At 36.3% G+C, this 20,050-nt stretch overlaps 1 protein-coding gene across 1 annotated transcript in view; it reads left to right on the top strand.

The window, feature by feature from the left end:
• The window catches only part of LOC119773844 (steroidogenic factor 1-like), a 20,162-nt gene extending 4,813 nt beyond the window's left edge, over positions 1–15,349 (top strand). The window contains exons 5-7 of the mRNA XM_038271025.1: positions 7,387–7,506; positions 12,139–12,286; positions 14,286–15,349. Of these exons, the coding sequence (XP_038126953.1) occupies positions 7,387–7,506; positions 12,139–12,286; positions 14,286–14,539 (522 nt within the window). The 3' untranslated portion in view covers positions 14,540–15,349. The remainder of the gene's footprint in view (positions 1–7,386; positions 7,507–12,138; positions 12,287–14,285) is intronic.
• Positions 15,350–20,050: the final 4,701 nt, after the last annotated feature.

Raw genomic sequence — 20,050 nt, 5'->3', positions numbered from 1 at the left:
TAATTGACTAAAGCTCACATACCTGAGCTAAAAGAAAATTATTTGCATGATTATGGTTGTCTTTGTGAAGTGTACAACTTGTCTGTTTACCTTTGGTGAGTCAGATGTGATCTTTCTGGTGCTGACATACATGAATTTATATGTTCTAGTACCCACCAAAATTAAACGGTTGAACTATGTCCATCCACTTAAAGAGACATAGCGAGACTTTCTGCAGTGTCCTTACCAACTGGTCTTAACAGGCAGTCAGATCTGATATGTCATATGGTTGGAATGAATGCACTATAAAGCTATTTATTTTGCCTTTGTAAAGTGCACCGTTGTGAACTGGCATTATATCTAGGAAAGAAAAGGAATTAAATGAAAAATTTTCAGCTTTTCTGCAGCTTCAGAGTTGACATGTTGCCTCTAAGAACAGTTTGCTTTTCAATGCGAGCTACTTGATTGAAACACAAAGCTTTGTGTATTTAAAGATGTTTCTGAACCACGTTTTGGAGAGCTGGGGTGCAAATAGGTATTTTAGAATCAGAAGGGAATAGAGTTGAGGTCATTGCAGTATATCTCCATATTTAAAGAGATATTGTTTCTTTGTTAGTTTATCAGAACGTCCTCCATGATTGTGTATTCTCTTTATTTGTGTTTTTTTTAATTCTTAGAATCTAAGCAAAACAGAAAAAGAATAGGACTGAACTCCTTTCCTCATTTTCTAAAGGGCAGGGGTCAGAGCTGTTTCCATGGTTTAGGGGGAGGCCAAACACTGTATGGCTCTCCAGTTCATAGAAATACAATCCTGGAACACAGAAATAGGAGTTCTGCTTGCAGATACATTGAAAAAAAGAAAAACGTTGCATTTGATATAATAAGAACTGCTGTGATGTCTGTTCTTTAGCTGTTTTATACCTCATGTTTGATAAAAGGTTCAATAATAATTACGAACCGTGAAAACATATATATAAATATGAAACATTTCTCAACATAAAGTACAGTTGTGCTTCAAAGTTTACATACCCTTCAATTAAAGACAAAAAAAATCAGCTGTCAGTAAAATAAGTAGAAATTGACAAAAGTAATAATAAATAAAATAATAAAAAACAGAAATCATGACATCAATTTTGAATATACATAAATATTGACAAATACAACAAGTAAACCAGCTTGATGCAACTCCTGAACTGAAATGCTGTTGAGAAACACTTATAATAACTGAATGCGGCGTTTTCTGTGAAGTTCAGGAAATGTTCAGCACCTGTTGATAGGGATGTTGGTTGGCTGTTAATGAGCAAGATACTTTAATTAGTCTTTTAGATTCATTTTCTTAAATTAAAATAAACAAATCTAGATTTTATTTTCCTCTATTATCATTTAGTTCATTTTTATTTATTATTACTTTGTAATTTGAATTGCTAGTCTGAATGTATCATTATCGTTGAAAGGAGGGCATGTAAACTGTCAAGCACAACTGTAAATTCCAATTACCATATATATTGTAATTGTTTTGATTAATTCAGATGTGTTTTTCATAAATCATAATGTTTGCCATTCGTCTTCGTGTTTATTTATGCCAGCATCTCCTCTCAGTCCTCTCTCAGGAATATTGAGAGCCAAGAAAGTTGGTGGGAGGTGTGGGAGTGTTGGAGGCAGTATGGCTAACCGTAATAGATGTGATTTGGCCAGATTAACTTAAGGCTGAGGTTTATTTATTTTTTTTCATCATTTTAATTTATTCATTTCATGACTTAATGAGACAAAGGGACACCAAAAAGAGACCACAATACTAAGATGCTGGTGAAGAAGTTCTGTTTTGTGAGTTCAGTTAGTTTTCGTCTCTATCTGACTCTCTTTCATGATATTAAAATCAAGTTAAAAAATGTTGATCTCAGTAACATGATTAGTCACATGAGTTTTTATTTTAAACCTGTGTTGCTACTGCTACTGCTTTTATATTATTATTTTTTTAAATATCACAAATTACCATCCGTTGCTGTAGTTAAGGATTTCTTTTTATGCATACCGTATATTGCATCGATTTTGCAATAGAAGGGGAAACTTTATGAGCATTTGCTAGTAACAGGGATCTCAGGTATGAATTTTGTGCTGTTCTTGGACAAAAAACAATCAAAATTCCCCTACAGCTAATTTAGCTGCTGTTCTTAAATCAAAAGTATACATTTATTGTTTTGTGGCTGGGTGAGATATTTGTAACACAGTACCTTACATTAGAGATAGACCAATTCATCGACCGGCCGATGTTTTTAGCAGATGTTAGTGTTTTTTTCCTGCACCTTTATTGGCAGATACAAGCATTCAGCAGCGAGGCCTTTAGATCACGTGAAGAGAATGCATTGTGTGTCCTTTTATTTGCTATCCATGCTTTGTTTGATTTGTTAATAGGTTCCTTATTTATTTAGATTGAGATATGTTGAACAATTGTCATTATGCTGTCATTTCTATAATGCAGGAAGAAAAAGAAATATTGGCTCTAAGAATATCAGCGGAACATATCAGGGATCGTTTAGTCTAATTGGTATCGGCCTTAAATAGCCTGTATCGGTCCTGTCTTTACATGACAGCCAGGATGACAACATCCTTTTGTAACAAAGACTTTCAGTGCTGTGGTTGTTTATGCCAGCCAAGTTTAAATAGATTAACTAATGATACTAACTCACCTCCCAAAAAAAGACCCAACATGATCTAATTCTTGTTATTTTTTCAAAAATTTTAATAAGTCTAAAAAATTCTAACTGAGGGCTCTCCATATGTTGGAGACATTTTAAAAGACATTTTGAACTTGTTCTTTCTCTTTAATACATTCTTGGTCTGGCAAAAAAAAAAAAAATCAGTTTAGTTAACTTATTTAACTTGAATTTTTTTGTTTATAATATAGTTTGTAAAACTCCATGATCTACAGGTTTTTGTAGTTTGATTGTCAGTAGGTTTTGTATTTGATGTATTTTTAGTTTTTTGATTTTTGTCATCAGTGGTGTTCCATACACTGTTTATGTATTTTTGATGAGATTCTTTCTTCTTCTTCATTCTGTTCTTTATGTGTTGATTTGGAAGATTTGATTTAGAGTTAAGTGTTTTGGTTGATTAAGATCCTTTTTGGACCTGTTTATTTCCCCCATGTTCATTTCTGTGTCAAATACTCACATTTAATTAGCTCCGTAGTTTAGCCTCTCATTTAGCTACATGCATTTTTGTCTTTAGACATTCTATCCCCTTGGCAGCATTTAAAATGAGCTTTGTTTCATTACCTCTTTACCAGACCCATCTGTTGGTGTCATCTGCCAGTTGTTTTGTTGCCTTTAGCTCCTATTGAAGACACTGCAGACTTTAATACAAATCCTGCTGTATAAAAATCAGTATGATAACATTAATTTGCAATTGCGAAATGCTGCTCTTGAGTTTTCCTTGGTCTGTGGTTCAGATCACTGGAATTGTTTGTCAGAAACTCTATTTGATTCCCTACACTTGGAACACTTTAATCCCTGTTTTCTCTGACTGTTAGGTGTATGACATCGGTCATTGTGACGCTGACTTTGCAGCAATCTCTTAAACAAAAAATAAAACAGATCAAAGCTGCATTTAAATGCTTTCCCTGTATATTGGAGCAAATGTTGGAAACAATAAACAATGTACAGCTAATAATGTTCATCTATAGAGACAAGCAGTAAAGCTTACCTGCATACATTTCTCTGTGGGATGGGGAATCTTTTGGTTGCTCAGAATCTTCAGAATTTAGCTCTTTTCGCTCCACATGCGATTAAACAAAACTACTTTGCGGCCAGTCTGCAACAGAAAACTACCATAAGTACAGTTGTGTTTGAAAGTTTACATTTCCTCCCTTTAAAGAAAATTATACTTTCTCAGTAGTAATTCTAATAACACAAAACTGAAAAATTAATAAAGAATAAAAATGTACTAAATGATAATTGAGTAAAATAAATAATTGATTTTCTATTTTTATGTTAAAAAATGATTCTAAAAAAGAATAAAGACAGACAAATTAAAGTAGCTTGCTCTTGAACAGTGAACCAACATACCGTCCCACAGATGCAAAAGTCTGGTTCAACATTTCTTGAACATCTCAGAAAACACCAGATTTAACTTATTGCCTTAAAGTGTTTAGTTCAGGAGCTGCATAAGATTTATTTACTTCTTTAATGTATGAATATAAACATATGTATATATTTAAAGTCAGTGTCATGATTTCCATTTTTTATTTCTTATTATTTTTGTCAATTTCAATTTATTTTACAGCCATCTGATTTTTTTCTGTCTTTAATTGAAGGTTATGTAAACTTTCATGCAGAACTGTATATTTACAGCCAAGGCTCATTTCAGGACCCTCATATGCTTAAACATACAAATTATGAAGAAGTTTAAATGTTTGGCTGTGCAATATTGCCCATCTTGGAGGTTTTTGGTTATTTGTCTTTGTTTCATAGGACAGTCATAACATTAGATGCAATAGAGATGCTTATTTAATTTTGTAGTTGATTATGAAGGTAAAGAAAAAACTGTTTAATGTAAAAAGCTATCAAGATGTTAGAACTGATTTTGTTTTTTTCTGAAATATTAGGAATTATGATGTTAATCTTTGGAGACAAGGTGGTTAGAAACCTTTTGGATCTCACTTTTTTCCCCTGTTCTTTCAGAATACCCACAAATGAGCCAATCTCCCTCTTGATGCTGCTAGGAACATTTTTAAAATTGCATTCATTTAGTTTCCCAACAGTTTTCAGCTGCTAATAAATAAAAAGATATTTATTATCACCTTTCAATCCCCCGAAAAATCCCTAAACTCTGTAAAACTGTTGACAGATATTTCATTTTTACAGGGATTGTATTGTTGTAGTTGTAACTTCTGCATGTTCTTTGTCTCAGAAACAAAGGTCACATTATGTTGGGACTGATAATTGTTTCACCCTCTCATAAAAACACAAAAAGGTATCTTTGTACAAAAAGTGATGAAGGGATACATTTCCCCTCTGTAACCAGAGGCAGAGAAATACAGCAGCTGAGCAGAACTGCTGACCCAAAACTGTGGTATATGAAATCATTAAAAACTGTATTAATGGTTGCTTCTAGGTTTTAAAACAAGTTGTTCTGAATCGAAAAGGACATAAGTAGCAGCAGGAGAACAACACAAGGTAGCAAATACAAAAATGGTAAGGTTTTAAATGTTGGTAGATTTCATTATTCCATGTACTGACAGTAGAGAACTGGAGCATTTCAATAAAATACTATATGTTTTTCTATTAGTCTTTATCTTCTTATTTTCATGAGCACTTGACTTTTATTCTTTTTTTGCACATGATCTTTAAATTATTTGAAATTTGAATTAAAATCCTTCTTTTAAAATGCATCTGACGTGTTTCTTTTGACAACCTGACCATTTTTATACACAGCCAAAGCTGTGAGAATAAAACTGTATGTATTTTGCCAAGAACAGCCCCTGTTGAAATGGCTTTTTCCCTGTGCTGGATAATTACATTCCATGCAGATGATAACGGGGGAATGTGAGCCCCTGCTGCAGCTTTGCTTCATGCTTGCCTACATTGTTAAATAGTTTGTAAAATGGAAGCAACTGACGGATCCTCAGAAGTGGCCTTTGTCTTTCTTTGGTGTTTGAGCTTACAATGAGCTGTTGAATGAAAACAAGTATTGCTGAAGTGAGGAAGCTTCAGTCAGAGTTAGCCTTACTTACTTATTTACTTTCTCTTACTTGGAATTTCCAAATAGTCAAATATTACTCTGATATTTTGAGCTTGAAAATGAATTCCAAATATTGCATTTAATGCTCTAATTTCAGCAGGTTTATGCTGTGTGCATAACTAAATGTAATAAACTTTATCAGAGCACTTTATTAATTGAAAGCTAAATAGCAGATAACAAAAATGTGAGTGTTCTTTTTTTTAGGCCTGTCATATTTTGTGAAAAATATTAAACAAAATCAAAACACTAAAACTTCCTAACAAATAAAACATTAAGTTCTGTTGTGTAAGCCTCATAGTCCTAACATCAGTTCAGTATTTTAACAATTTAAGACAAAAAACTCTCTGTGCTGTAGTAGTTCTGCCTTTGATTTTACAGTAGCCTACTGCTGGTAGCTTAAAAAAGAAATGGATGTGAAGGGTGTCAGCAGTTAGTGAGGATGTTCAGAGATCAGTTCTTGCAGCAAACATGAAATCTTGTGCAGAAGGAAGAGGCCTCTGGAACTGTAATCCTTTCAGCTCCCCTTTCTGTCGCCTGCATGTCCAGCTTTTAGTCATATTGGAGCTTGAATATAATGTTTAGTTCCAGCATATTATAAAAAATTGTGCCAAAGCGTTGCACTATTTTATGAGGATGCTTCTAAGTAGGGATGCTTCTTAAAGTTATAGTCATAGAAGTTGTGGTTTCTTGTGAAGTAGTAAAAATGCATTAAGGGTTTAAAGGGACATACTAAAATAAAAAGCATGTGATAGTACTGGAAAGCTGCTGCTTGCTATTTTTCCTTTATTTCTGCTGTATACATTTTTTTCAATAAAACGGAAATCCTTTGCTGATAGATCAGTTCTTTTGAATCATGTATCCATCCATTCAGTTTTGTGAGGTAGGATATTTTATTTGTATTTAAAGCCAGTTTAACACGTATCAGAAATGGAGAGTCAGAAACATTAGCATTTCATATGGAGAACAAAATAAAGCCGTTCTAAATCCTGCTTCTTGTATGTTTGAGGTTTTATTTTCCAAGTATCTCTGCGGCTGCCTCCAACTCCTTTTGGAGAGGAAGCAGAGGAGGTCACCAAGACCTCTTGCTTCCTTAACCCCTTCCTTTTATCACTGCACATGCAGACTCAAACCACTTCACCAGCCTAGATGAGTGCAGCAAAGAAGATTGGACAGTCTTCACTGCCCCTGATATATAGTTTCATTCATATGAACAGTAATTCTGTCATCTTGTGTCAGATGAATGTGTGTCTGGGCCTATTAGCAGCTGTGCCTGCAGAATTACTGTCTGCCGTGTCCTTCGCTTTTCTGTCAATACTGCCATGGGGTGGGGTTAATCTACAAACACAAACTCATCCCCCAAACAGAGCTGCACAGATGTGACTGTTCAAGGTAGGAACATTAAGGTTAGCAGGTTGTAGAGGTCAAATCTCATAAATACCCAACATCAGACAACACACACACACACACACATACCACCTTTAATTTACTGCTGTATCATCACCAGCTCCTGTGCTCATTTTACAGTAATTTCTAACCACATAAGGTGTTTAAGTATCTTGGATGACAGAAAGTAAAAATATAAGTTCGGATTCTTAGCAGAAAGGCGAGTTGAGTTGTTTTAAATAAGGTCAGAGTTTCTGACATTTGCTTTGCTCTGTTTTTCTGAAGGTGGGAGATCAAATGAAGCTGCTGCACAACTGCTGGTCTGAACTTCTGATCCTGGATCACATTTTCAGACAAGTTCAACATGGAAAGGAAGACAGTATCCTGCTGGTGACTGGCCAAGAGGTAACACTCCCCCACACAGCTTCCCACCAGTACAATAAGAGTCTGTCTCACTCACTGATGTTTACGGCATTAAAGTTACACCTGGACTGCAGTGGTGCAGTTTTAAAAGTAAATTGTGTGGGCGCCAGATTTGCTCTCCATGGTTTGATGTTTTGTAGCTGATGTTTTCGTCCAAAAAGCATTGCTTCAGTAGACACCAAAAGCCAAACATGACAAACTTTATGTTTTTTCATGTCAGATTTAAAACTTAATGAAATCCAGAGCAATTGAAAATATAATCCTGTAAAAGTCTCTGAAGGTAAAATGACCCACCTCAGCTTTTTGTTCAGTCTTGTCATTTTTGTTTCGCTTAATTGCACAAAGATTGGTTGGATTCCAGCTGCATTATTTGGTCCGACATTAAATGGTCCTACTGTGTGTTTTCCCCAATATGTTGTGTGCAGAAAATTATTAACTGCATTAGTTTTTTCTTGGCTTTATTGAGGATCTTCTTGCTCCTGTAGGCATAAGAATGCTGTGCAATTAAGTGATGATAAACTGGAATCATAGTCCCACAGCTGAAAATGTCTTTGCTGGATAAAATATATTCTGTACAAGTATATACATGCAAAATCTGCATCTACAACCTATTGCCGGTTTGATAAATTGCATTTTTATGTTTTAAGGGAATACGTTAGCATATCCTCCTGGTATTTTGCAGGTTCTGAGGATCAGTATTAAGTATTAAGTCTGTTTAGTGGATCAGCTTTGCACAAGTTTTTGAGTTTGTAAGTGTTTTTATATATAGCTTAAATAGATCAAAAATGTAATATTTTTCAGAGGGGGACTTTGTAAAGTTATAGGACAACGGACTCACATTTAAAACTTTCTGAAAGTCAACGTTTTGTCTGTTGACCTAATCTGAGCCAAAGAATGTTGTAGAATTATTAACTACAGTAAAGGGGTACATTCCACTAAGCAGGTTTTACAAACTCTGATTCGAATCTGCAACTCTAATTTAATGTAGCCGAAAGTCTGGAACTCTGAGTTTTCAGTTTCACAACAGTTGCTATGAATTAGTTCAATCAACTCCAAGTAGGTCCGCTCAGAGTTGAGCATGCATGACAAGTTTAATTATACTAGTATGGCTTAAAGCTACAGTGTGTAATAATTACAGGGATATACAGTCAGAAATGTAATATATTATACATAACTATGTTATTTATCATCATCTACGAGCTCGGCCTCTTAACCTTAATATTTGCGTTGCCTTAGAATTCGTTATTTATAATTACATAGGAGCGGGTCTCGCAGCCATGGAGGCAGACATCTTTGCGCTACGGCAGCGCAGAGCCAACAAACTAGCGATTGCGAGATCGCCCATTACGCTCGAAAGTAACTACGGCAAGTTGAGAGAGATGCACTGAGACGGTACTGAACAGTAGATGGCAGTATTAAAATTATCTATGTAAACAAACCTCATCACTTGAGAAGGTAGGTGATGCGGACGTCGTGGAAGACATTTTGTCCCTTAATGCTCGCCGTACTGTTGGGGGGGAGAAGCGGTGGGGGGGAGATGTTCATGTTGCTGCGGTCTGCAGTCTGGACGTTAGATGTCGCTGAAAATTACACACTGTAGCTTTAAGTTTTATATATCTAGAAATGTTTACACATTTTAAGTGGCCATTCTGACATTTATCAGCTTGATTTTATATGTATTTATGATAACTGAAATATATTTCTTCACAGTCAAAATAATAATAATAATGCTCACCAGTAATCATAGGAACATGGAGATTACATTAATTTCTAGATTTCCAGGATGTTTATTCTGGATGTGATGAATGTCATTTTGTTTGAAATATTTATTTTGACAAGAAATAAAGTTTTTTCAGATATCAGGAATACATATTCAGTAAAACGAATACATAACAAAACAGCCTGTGATAGGCTGTTGTGATCACAAGTTTATTTCTTGAATAGTAGTGGATCAATGCACCTAGTTAGGTGAAATAATCAGGCAGCAGGTGAAGATGAAGAATAAAAACGATGTTCTAATAGATGGAACCTGTTCATCATGTCATGGGTTCTCAGTGTGATTCTGTCTTCCATTACACAGAGTGCTTTGGATGTTATCATCCCAATAAATGGTCGTTATTTGTGGTTCTCAGTCACATAGAATGGCTTCAGATTGTGACAGTAGGCTTAGTAGGTTGTTATCACATTTCTAGTGCTAAAGTTATCCCCCTGCAGAATTAATTAATCTATTTATGTGTAATCTGAAGCTCATTTCAGTAGTTCTTCGTTCTCTTAAAAATAAATGAATTAAAATAAAATGATCCACATTTCACTCAAAATAACTAAACTAAAAACAAATACATCTCATATCCTGACAACCCAGTTGTAGAATCCTCTCCCTATAAATATTTAATTCTCTGTGAAAAAAATGCAGATCATTTTTTAATAAGATCCTCGTCAAACAGACATGCAATGTTTGCTTTTTTTAAAAAGAACCTTGTGAATTTATTTATTTTTTGTTCACAAAACTATGACAAACATCTGACTAAGTCAGTAAATAAAACAGCGTGATTGACTCTAAGGAGAGCGGAGTCAGAGGACACCCTGAGTTTACTGAATAAAACCTGCTGCTGACCAGGTTAGCTCTGGGGAGAAACTTAGTACGGTGACTGAAACAAAGGCTGAGGAAACTCTCTTCATGAAACAGGAAAATCTTGCCGTATTTTAGGTTTAGAGAACAGAGTTTTCAGTAAACCTGCTTGTGAAACGGACCCCAGGTGTAAGCCTGAAGACATCCAAATTAATAATAAACTGATACATCCATCAGCCAATACTTTTTGTGGATATTAGTGTTTTTTTTAAATATATTGGTATGGGCCAATAAGTGTATGCATTTCACAATTTTTTGTGTGCAGCGGTACCCTAGGGTGGGGGGTCCACCCCCCTAGTGGTGGCACTGTAAAACTACACGGAGCTTTGTAGTAAGAAATTAATTAAATTAATGATCCATTTGAGGCAGGTTGAGGTGTGATGCAACGAGAAGCGCGACAGTTCAGTCTAAAGAACATGGCGGCTTCAGCCGATGAAACTAGCGTTAGCGTGGCTATCGAGCAAGTTTTATCGGATTACAGAGTATTTCTTCACTGAAAGAAGAGCAAAACACTGCTCTGGAAGCTTTTCTCAGAGGAAAAGATGTTATTGCTCTTCTCCCGACTGGTTTCGGCAAGAGTAGCCTGGCTTGTGGTTGTGTTTTCGTCGTCGCTCTGTTAGTACGTCATACGCTTCGTTGATCTGATTGGTTTATTTGGCCCGTCTATCACCAACATAGGCCAATCAGCTAACCAGTATTTTCGCCCCTTCCCAAAATTACTTCAACGGAAGGTTTCCAGATGGATATATGGAGCAAATCCATCTGGCAGAGTCCGGTTATTTAAATTCAGTTACAGAAGAGAATAAACTGTAAAGATTAAAATAATTGCACATTAAAGGTGCTAGTTTGTAGTTTACTTTATTGTGACATTTAATTTACTCCTGTTGACTGTTTAGTTGTTGAAAAGGTTGGAGCAAGGTTAGAGATATAGACTTTCTGGTAAACAAAAAGGAGACTCGGCAGGAAGTCTAGGTGCATCCAATATACGAAAACAAGCAAAATATTGGCTTCAAGAATCTGCCCAAAAATATTGGCAGCACATGTCAGGGATCGGTTAGACCAGTGGTTCCCAATCCTGCTCCTCAGGATCCACTGTCCAGCATGTTTTAGACGTTTTCAGGCTTTACTTGGCTTAAATAACTGGATGATTAAGAGGCTACTTCAGTCCTTCATGGCTGCTGAGGAGGTACTGCAATCATTTGATGCAGGTGTTTTGGAGCAGAAACACATTTAAAGCATACAGAACAAGGGATCCTGAGAGGCAGGGTTGGGAGCCCGTGGGTTACTGTAGAATGGTGACAAATAATTGGTATCTGCCATAAAAAAAATCATTATCCGTTGATCTGTAATACAAATCCAAAATAAGCAAAACAGAATAAGGTCTGTATTTGCTGAAATTAGATTGCCATCTGTAGGTCCTGATTTAAAAATTAAATCACTTTGTCAACTCAGTAGCATTTTTTTTTTTTTTTTTTTGCATGAAAAGGTTTTGGGGAATTACAACACAATCAATCTTCAGCTGGGAATTACAGCAATCCTAACATAGAAACACACTGGATTTTTCCTGATGAATTTTTAAATACTGTCATCAAGCATTTGTCCTGCTGTATTACATCGTCAATCAATCATTGTTAGTGGTGTTTTTCAGTCTCTCAGTGAAATACAAGAAACAACTCAAGTATATTTCATGGTTACATGAAATAACATGCTTTACATTACATGTTCTGAAATCTGTTACTCCTGTTAAAGGGGAGAGAGAGAAAAAGTCTTGGTATCTTAATATCTTTTTTGTACAAGGTATTCACAATAAAAACGAATAATTTGAACCTAGAAACTTACCTTTGCATTTTAGGGACAACTATTTATTCACTATAAAGGCTCATTATCTCCTAAGGTCTAATACAGCAGGGATTTAGAGATAATCTTTAGATGACTGCTCTGTTTTACAAAATAACAAAGAAATTCCTCCTTCTAAATTCTTGCAGATTGAACTTTCATCTATTTTGTCGCAAGGAGAGACAACTCTGTCCAGTCTGGTCCAGAGAGGTCAGGAGCTTGCAGCAAGGTTGCAGGTGCTGCAGGTCGATCGCAGGGAGATGGCTTGTCTCAAGTTTCTCCTTCTGTTTAATCCCAGTAAGTCATTCTCATGATTACCTTTCATCAGTAAACTGAACATAGATGTATACTCATTTCTAACAAAAGATAAACCATAACAGTTTTTTTGTTCTATGTATGTCATAAATAAGAAACGGTGGCTTTGATGTCTGCTGTGGATTTTTTTCTTTGTCACATTGGAATGGAAGGTCTGCATACAGAGTGATGCATTAAGGGAAAAATAATCAATGCAAAAATGATGAAGGATTTGAGTAACCATTTCCATGTGGATTCACCATTTAAATAGCTACACAGACATCTTAATGAAAGAATGTCCCAAAAACAGATAATCTGTGGTTTCTTAATATAAGTGTTTTTCAGCATGGCCTTTCTCCCTACAATGAATTCACTTAATTAAGTGTCTTAGCTTGACAAAACCAAATATTAACAAAAGCAACCTTTTCCATTGTCCACTAATGGCATTCAAAAAAGAGTAATGGATGGGTTTATCATTTGATAGCAAGACTGACATTCATGTAGTGGCTTGTGCAGATGGAGAGAGCATAGATGTGGCTTGCCCAGATTCCCAGAAGTGTTCCCTGTTCTATGCTGGCAAAGCAGGGAACAAAGAGCTTTTGAACAGTGAGAGCACTCGTTATACACAGAAAATATTTGCCGTCTTTGGCAGCAGCTTCTTCGCTCACGCTCTTGCTCTGCCTCATCCTAAGTGTCATATTTGTTGGGGGTAATTTAATTGCCCTTAAGCAGTTTGAAAAGATGATTCAGAGCATTGATTCAAAACATTTAATTACTGTGTGAATGGATTCTCTGAGATGGGCTCAGCTGATGGTGAATGCTATTCAGCTGCAGGGCAAGGCTATTGTTTCACATACACACAGAAAGAAAGACACACACACCCACACACTCCATTGACACGGGAAAAAAAAAACATAGAGGGACCTTTGCATATATTCATTTAGGTTATAAAATGCATAATTGAGTACATCAGCATACCTCAGTGAGCTGCATGCTGGTGCAAACTATACCAATGAATGAATTCAAACGGTTTCATATTCAAACAGAATATTGTTTAATTGGATTTATTGAAAATGGATTTACTTTACAATAACATCAGAAAATGTTCTGATGTTCTTAATGTTAAATATTGTGTTAACTTCTGTATAACATGATTTACATACTTGATTTATGCACTAGGGCTGAAACAATTAATCGATTAATGAAATAATCATCAACTAATTTAGTAATTGATAAGTCGTTAACTGGAGTATAGAGACTGTAAAACATCCCTTTAGTTGACAGAGCAACCCACGTAGAGCATTAATTAGGTGAAAATAAAAAAAAGAAAACACATAAACATTTTGCATTTAAGATACAAAAAACAAAATCATTTTCGTCTGTCAATAAGCTCTATCCAGAACACCTCAAGTTTTTATGAAATTCACTGGGTTTAATTTTATAAAAAGTCTTCTTTAAGAAAACTTCGGCCATTCCGATTATTAATTGATTTGCAAAATAATTGTTAGTTTCAGCCCTATTATACACCTTCACATACTTCCTGAGACTAAATAAATAGATTCTTACTTTTAATAAATACTTTTCCACTAAAAGAATTTTCCTTTTCTCTATTCTTTGCCTATAATTTGGGTGAATGTTTTAATACACTCAATCAATGCCACAGCTATTAAAGGAAGAACAAATCAATTAGTAATTTTTGTTTCCTCTGTAAAATATATTTGATCAGCTAAGTTTCTAAATTACTAGCAGAGGCAAAAGTAAAGAAATTGACCGTCATGGTCATGTTGCCAAAAATGTGTGTAGCATCTGCTGCTGTCCACGTTAACAGTTGCAATTTTTATTTTTCTGCAAACTTTTAGTTTTTCTGTTTCATTCTGCTTTGACAAGATGGATTGGATCATTTTCTGTGAATGTGTCGTTTAAAATTATTATTATTTATATCTTTAATTTATCATCTTATATATCTCGCAGTTAGCTTCATTTATCCTCTGTGTGTTTCCAGATGTAAAACTACTGGAGAACCAGGCATTTGTAGAGGGCGTGCAGGAGCAGGTGAACTCAGCTCTCCTTGAATACACCCTGTCCACCTACCCTCAGTTTCAGGATAAGTTCAGCCAGCTGGTTGTGCAGCTGCCCGAGCTGCGCTCCCTCAGCACGCAGGCTGAGGACTACCTTTGCTACATGCATCTGAACGGAGAGGTAACCTGCAACAACCTGCTCATCGAGATGTTGCACGCCAAGAGAGCGTGTGTGTGAAGAACAAGCATGCAGAAATGTTCTACCACCAAGTGTTAAATTGTGCGAGACTGTGCGTGCGCAAGTAAGACAGAATGTGTGTGGACATAAAAAAAAAAGTTTTCACACTGGGTCATCTTTGTTAAGGCTTTTCCTAAGGTCGGAGGGCAAAAAAGATGTTTCAGAGTTTGAATGTTTCCATTTTCATATCCTGCACAGCTACTTTAACATGACCTTAAAACTGGATTTCCTCTCTGAAAACATCTGAAATTGGGTTTATAGGGGAATTTAGATTCTTTTTCATTAAACATAAATAAGACCAGTTTAAGAGTACAGTCAAGTTATTGTATATACCATGGAGCTGCAGAGGTGATGTCTACAGGGACCTAAAACTAAATTCCCATTGACACACTGAACCTGACTTCTAGCTGTGAAATGTTCCACTGAGGGGCGATGGGAGGACTGCCTGTTTGTCAGGCTTTTTTTTTACATCCCAGTTTGATGCCTTCTTATAGAAATCACATTTGTGCTGCCTGCAACAAGATCTTCTGTAAAGAAGTTTGTTTTAGGTGCAAGACTGGAAGTAGAACATTCTATTTAAATAGAAAAGACTTTATAATTATTGTTGTATAAATTATAATGCATCAAGGATTTCAGTGAGGTGCTGATCAACATGACAATCAAAAATCTAACTGTCATACTCCTCACTTCCATGAGCGCTTTTTGAACTTTATAGAAACGTCCCCCTCTTAGGGTTAATAAAACCTATAAATGTCTGAAGGCTGTGAAATAAGGATATTTACCAAAGTTAAAACAACAACCACTGAAGCTTAATATAACATGTTCTTATCAGAGTAGATATGAACACACATACTGCCTTTACCCCTACAGGCAGCCTCTTTCTGTTTTGTAGAATAGTGTTTTTATCTATTTATTTTGAAAATGTGATTAATCAAAAAGTTTTTCTTATCAAAAAACATTCCAATTGAACTGAAAATCCATCACAAAGAAAACAACAAAAAGAATTAAAAGACAGAAAGAGTAATAAAGTGAACGCTGATTAAAAAATAGCAAAAGGGTACTTTTCAGAGATATGAAAAAACAAAAACGAGCAAGCCAGGACAGAGGAAATATATTGAAGGTGGAAATCCATGAGAAAATGTTAGGATACAGCAATTAAAAAGACAACAGTTTGGGAAATGGGAAAATGTTGTGGAAAAGCCTGTCCTTCAGTTTTCCCTAACAGCACAGAGCCGACTGACGGTTATTTGGCAGAATATTGACTTCTCTGTATAATCTGAACTTATTATTTAGGTTTTCAAAATGCTGGAAACAATTAAACCTCAGAAATGATGATGGTTCATTCTCATTTATCTGTCAACCAAAGATGGACTCATCTGTGCAAAAATAGACTAACACTGGTTTATTATTTGCCTCATGATAAACCAACCCATTACAAAAAACAACAAAAAGCCATGTATGGGGATACCTTCTCTCCTTGTCCCACTTCTATACCTCCCCTTAGCTTAATCCCATTCTTATTCAGATACAAATAGAATGCCTTCTTGCATTAATGCCCTTCACCTCCGTTAACATCCTTGTTCTTTTCAGTTTCACCACAAAGTATTCATTGTTTATTAGGATTTTTAAAGATGTAGGCTCTGGCATATCTGATTATTCTTCTTTGCAAAATAGCTTACGCTCATTAGAAAACACATGTGAACAGCACATTACTACTTTCAAAGATCAACCAAGTTTCTGATTTAGACATTCTACAATATAAATGGGCTTCGATCTAAACCAGGCCTTTGCAGCCGAAAATGAGCTGATGGGTTTCCATTTCAAACCTTGTCAATTTTGTGGACATATATATTTTACACCAATTTTCTTATTTACAAAGAGTATTTTGACAAAAAAAAAAAAGTGATCAGATTTAATCCAGTCTTGATCTGAGACTTTTATTTACCCTTAGGGGAAGTTTGCAGTCAGGCTCTGCTCTTGTAAACAATGTAGCCACCTAGCTGGTAGGTGATGAGGGAGATTAGTTAGTCTTAATACAGTACATTTGCACATCAGTCCTTTTAAAACGAGGATGTAATTGAGACATAAGTGCAGATATTGATAGTGATACAGTGATGTGACAGCAGTCACTGTGAGACAGTACTGACCCTTATTAATTTAAATGAACAGGTGGCCCAGTTTTGGTGAAGGAAGGCGTAACAACCATCTCTCATACTGACAGTTGCAAACTTTTAAACAACTAGAAAACAGTGAGTCCAAACACAACCATAAACTCGTCTAGCTAAAAACCTTGCTCTGTTTTTCCGTAAAAATTCAAAAAATATCCACTGGACTTGGTTTTCAAGATTTGAAGACGTTTCGCCACCTCTCCAGGAAGCTTTCTCAATTCAAATGTCTGGATCCGCAGTGAGTTTGAGTCTTATATAGACAACGCCTTGTATCGCTTGGAAACATGCAATGGTAACCGATGAATGGGTCGTTAGTTCCATCGTTAGCCTGTAATATCTGAACCTGTCTATGATTCTAGGGGTCGGTCGTTAAAGGGGGGATTGCCATTAAGGGGGGGGATTGTCTCCTGTAATACCTGAAACCTGTCTATGATTGTTAAGGGTTGGTCGTTAAGGAGGTATTGTTCACCGGCTGGAGCGGGTAGGTCCCTCGTTCCTCTTGCTCTGTTTGTGAAACTTATTTTGTTAAAACAGTAACACTCGTGTTTGTCCCACACTGGTCTCCTAGTTGTGTTTAAAAATAATAATAAAAAAAAAAACATTGAAAAATACTCCAATCAAACTGACAGTGACAATACTTTCTGCTCCCGTCTGTCACCGGAGTCAGTGAAAACAAAGAAACAAAGTGGTGTTTGTATTATTGTGCAGCTCAACTTTCCTACTGTTGCCATGTCAGATTAGTCCTTGTTTGCCATTTCAAGGTATCATAGACAATCATTCCGTCTGCCTTAATTCAGTGACTGCCTGAACACACACGCACCTTGGTTTTCCAGCTGAGACAGCAGCCGTCACTCTGTACAGTAAATTTATGTTGTGAAGTGAATATCTACTACACTATGAGGACACATTCAACACAAAACTCTTACCTGCTTTATGTTGAGGTCTAAGCGCTACTGTTGTGAAACTGATTCTCTTGATATTGTTTTTGGTTCTTGCTTTGTTCTCTTTTTCTTCTTGTGAGTCAATTGTAAACTGAAATGTCTTTCTCCTAAAATAGAAATCTGCATTTTTCTTTAGATATATTTTATTGTTATAACAACAAAACAATAAATTCAACAAATTTAAGCATGTGTTGTGGTGTCTTTTTTTTTTACTCGGTAGTCATCATTTGATTACAATGATTTGAAGCTGTACATGTACATGAATCAATAAAAGCCCATCCCCCATCAGATTACACCACCTCATTCCACACATATAAACACAGCTAAATGGTAAAACAGTACATTCTTTTGGATATATTGTTTTTATTAAAACAGATTCAGTCCTCAATCTGCTGTAAAATTATATAAATTTACCAACAAGTGTACAAAACATACAAGAGAATCCTAATATATGATACATTCAATATCAAGCAAAAATAACATCCATCCATTTTCTTACACGCTTCTGCCGAGTGGGGTCGTGAGGGGTGCTGGTGCCTATCTCCAGCAGTCAATGGGCGAGAGGCGGGGTCCACCCTGGATAGGTCGCCAATCCATCGCAGGGCAACAGGACAAACAACCATTCACGCACACACTCACACCTAAGGACAATTTAGAGAAGCCAATCAACCTAACAGTCATGTTTTTGGACTGTGGGAGGAAGCCGGAGTACCCGGAGTGAGCCCACGCATGCTCAGGGAGAACATGCAAACTCCATGCAGAAAGACCCCAGGCTGGGAATCAAACCCAGAACCTTCTTGCTGCAAGGCAGCAGTGCCACCCACTGCGCTACTGAGCAGCCCCGCAAAAATAACATTTTAGAGATATTGAAGATCGGCCTGTTTTACTATGTAGTCCTGTTTCTATGACTGGGACTGGCTGGATGTGCTCTCATCATCCTCTGACATGGGAGCTGGCTCGGAGCTCGTCTGCCTGGCTGTGTGTTTCCTGGACGGGGGGCGCGTTTTATAGTTGCCTTTTTTATATCTGCTTCTGTCTCCCTGAACCCCAGTCGGTCTCGGCAGATGGCCGCTCACACTGAGCCTGGTTCTGCTGGAGGTTTCTTCCTGTTAAAAGGGAGTTTTCCTCTCCACTGTTGCTACGAGCATGCGCAGTGTGAGGGATTGCCTTCGAGTTGAAGCGATCAACTGGTTTTCATTAGATAGAAAACTTTCAATCAATTTGACTGTATGATCTGGTTGAACTGTAAAGTGCCTTGATATGACATGTGTTGTGAATTGGCGCTATAGAAATAAACTGAATTGAATTGAATAAAGTTAATTTGAATAGTATTTTTATTAATAGTTATTTATATGTTTTTTTGCTTTCAGAGGGTTTTAGAAGAAAGTAAAACAACCTTGATTTCCTGAACAGTTGTGGTAGTTTGTTGGTTTTAAGCAGTATAGCAATATTAACGTGACAAAGTCAATGATATAAGCGTTGACCTGGTTGGAGGAGCTGTTGCTTTGCATCAATATATAAGTAATGTTATATGATTTATGTAACAATTATTTTTTTTATTTTGACTACGTCTTCTGCAGTTAAAAGACAAGACACTCTACATTGTGGAAAATATGGGGTTGTGATTAGAAGCCTTACATGAAACCTGTGCTGGCCAGGTGGATAGAAGTGTGAAGCAGAATGCAGGGATCAGTCCTCCAAGGCCATCCAGAGGAGTCTGGGTTCAGACACTGCACACTACTGAGTTTAACAGATGCACACCGAGGAGGACTCTACTTCCCAAGATAAGGCAAACAAAAGCCAGCTAGCCTTTGCAAAGTTTCACCCTGATAAAGATGAAGACTTATTCACTTCTGTTTTCTGTTCCTGGTGGTGGTGGAAGTATAAAGCATATGTTGTGTTTTTCAACCAATGGACCAGGGAACCTGATGATAGCAAACGCTATCATGGAAAAGTGGAAAACTTCAACTTTCTCATCAATAACATCAGGCAGCCTGCTGAGAAACTTGGCTTGGGACATTTCAAAAAAACAACGGCCTGAAAACACACAGCAAAACTGATGAAGAAATTAATGGTTGGTAGTAAAACATTTATGCTTTAGCCTTAAGAAAGATCAGGGTGATGGAAAGAAGTCCCCCACCCCCCAAACTAAAAGAGTTGGTGCAACAGATTTATAGGCCAGAATACTAATGGAGAATAGAAAAATCTGACTATTACTAGAAACCATCAAGGGCATTCTTACAGTATTAAGGAGGGTAAGATTACTTTTAAACATCACAGTTTTTGTTCAAATCTAAGTAAATGAAACGTCTCTTTTTGCCTGTTGTCCCATGACACTGTCTTGACAACTGTATATTATTCATAATTAAGAAAAAAAATTATAAAAGTTCAAATCTCCCAGG

Source organism: Cyprinodon tularosa, unplaced genomic scaffold (assembly GCF_016077235.1).
Source record: "Cyprinodon tularosa strain WSP-4 unplaced genomic scaffold, ASM1607723v1 ctg789, whole genome shotgun sequence".
Lineage (NCBI taxonomy): Eukaryota > Metazoa > Chordata > Actinopteri > Cyprinodontiformes > Cyprinodontidae > Cyprinodon > Cyprinodon tularosa.
The sequence above is the reverse complement of the archived record's forward strand: the minus strand, read 5'-3'. Positions and strand labels throughout refer to the sequence as shown.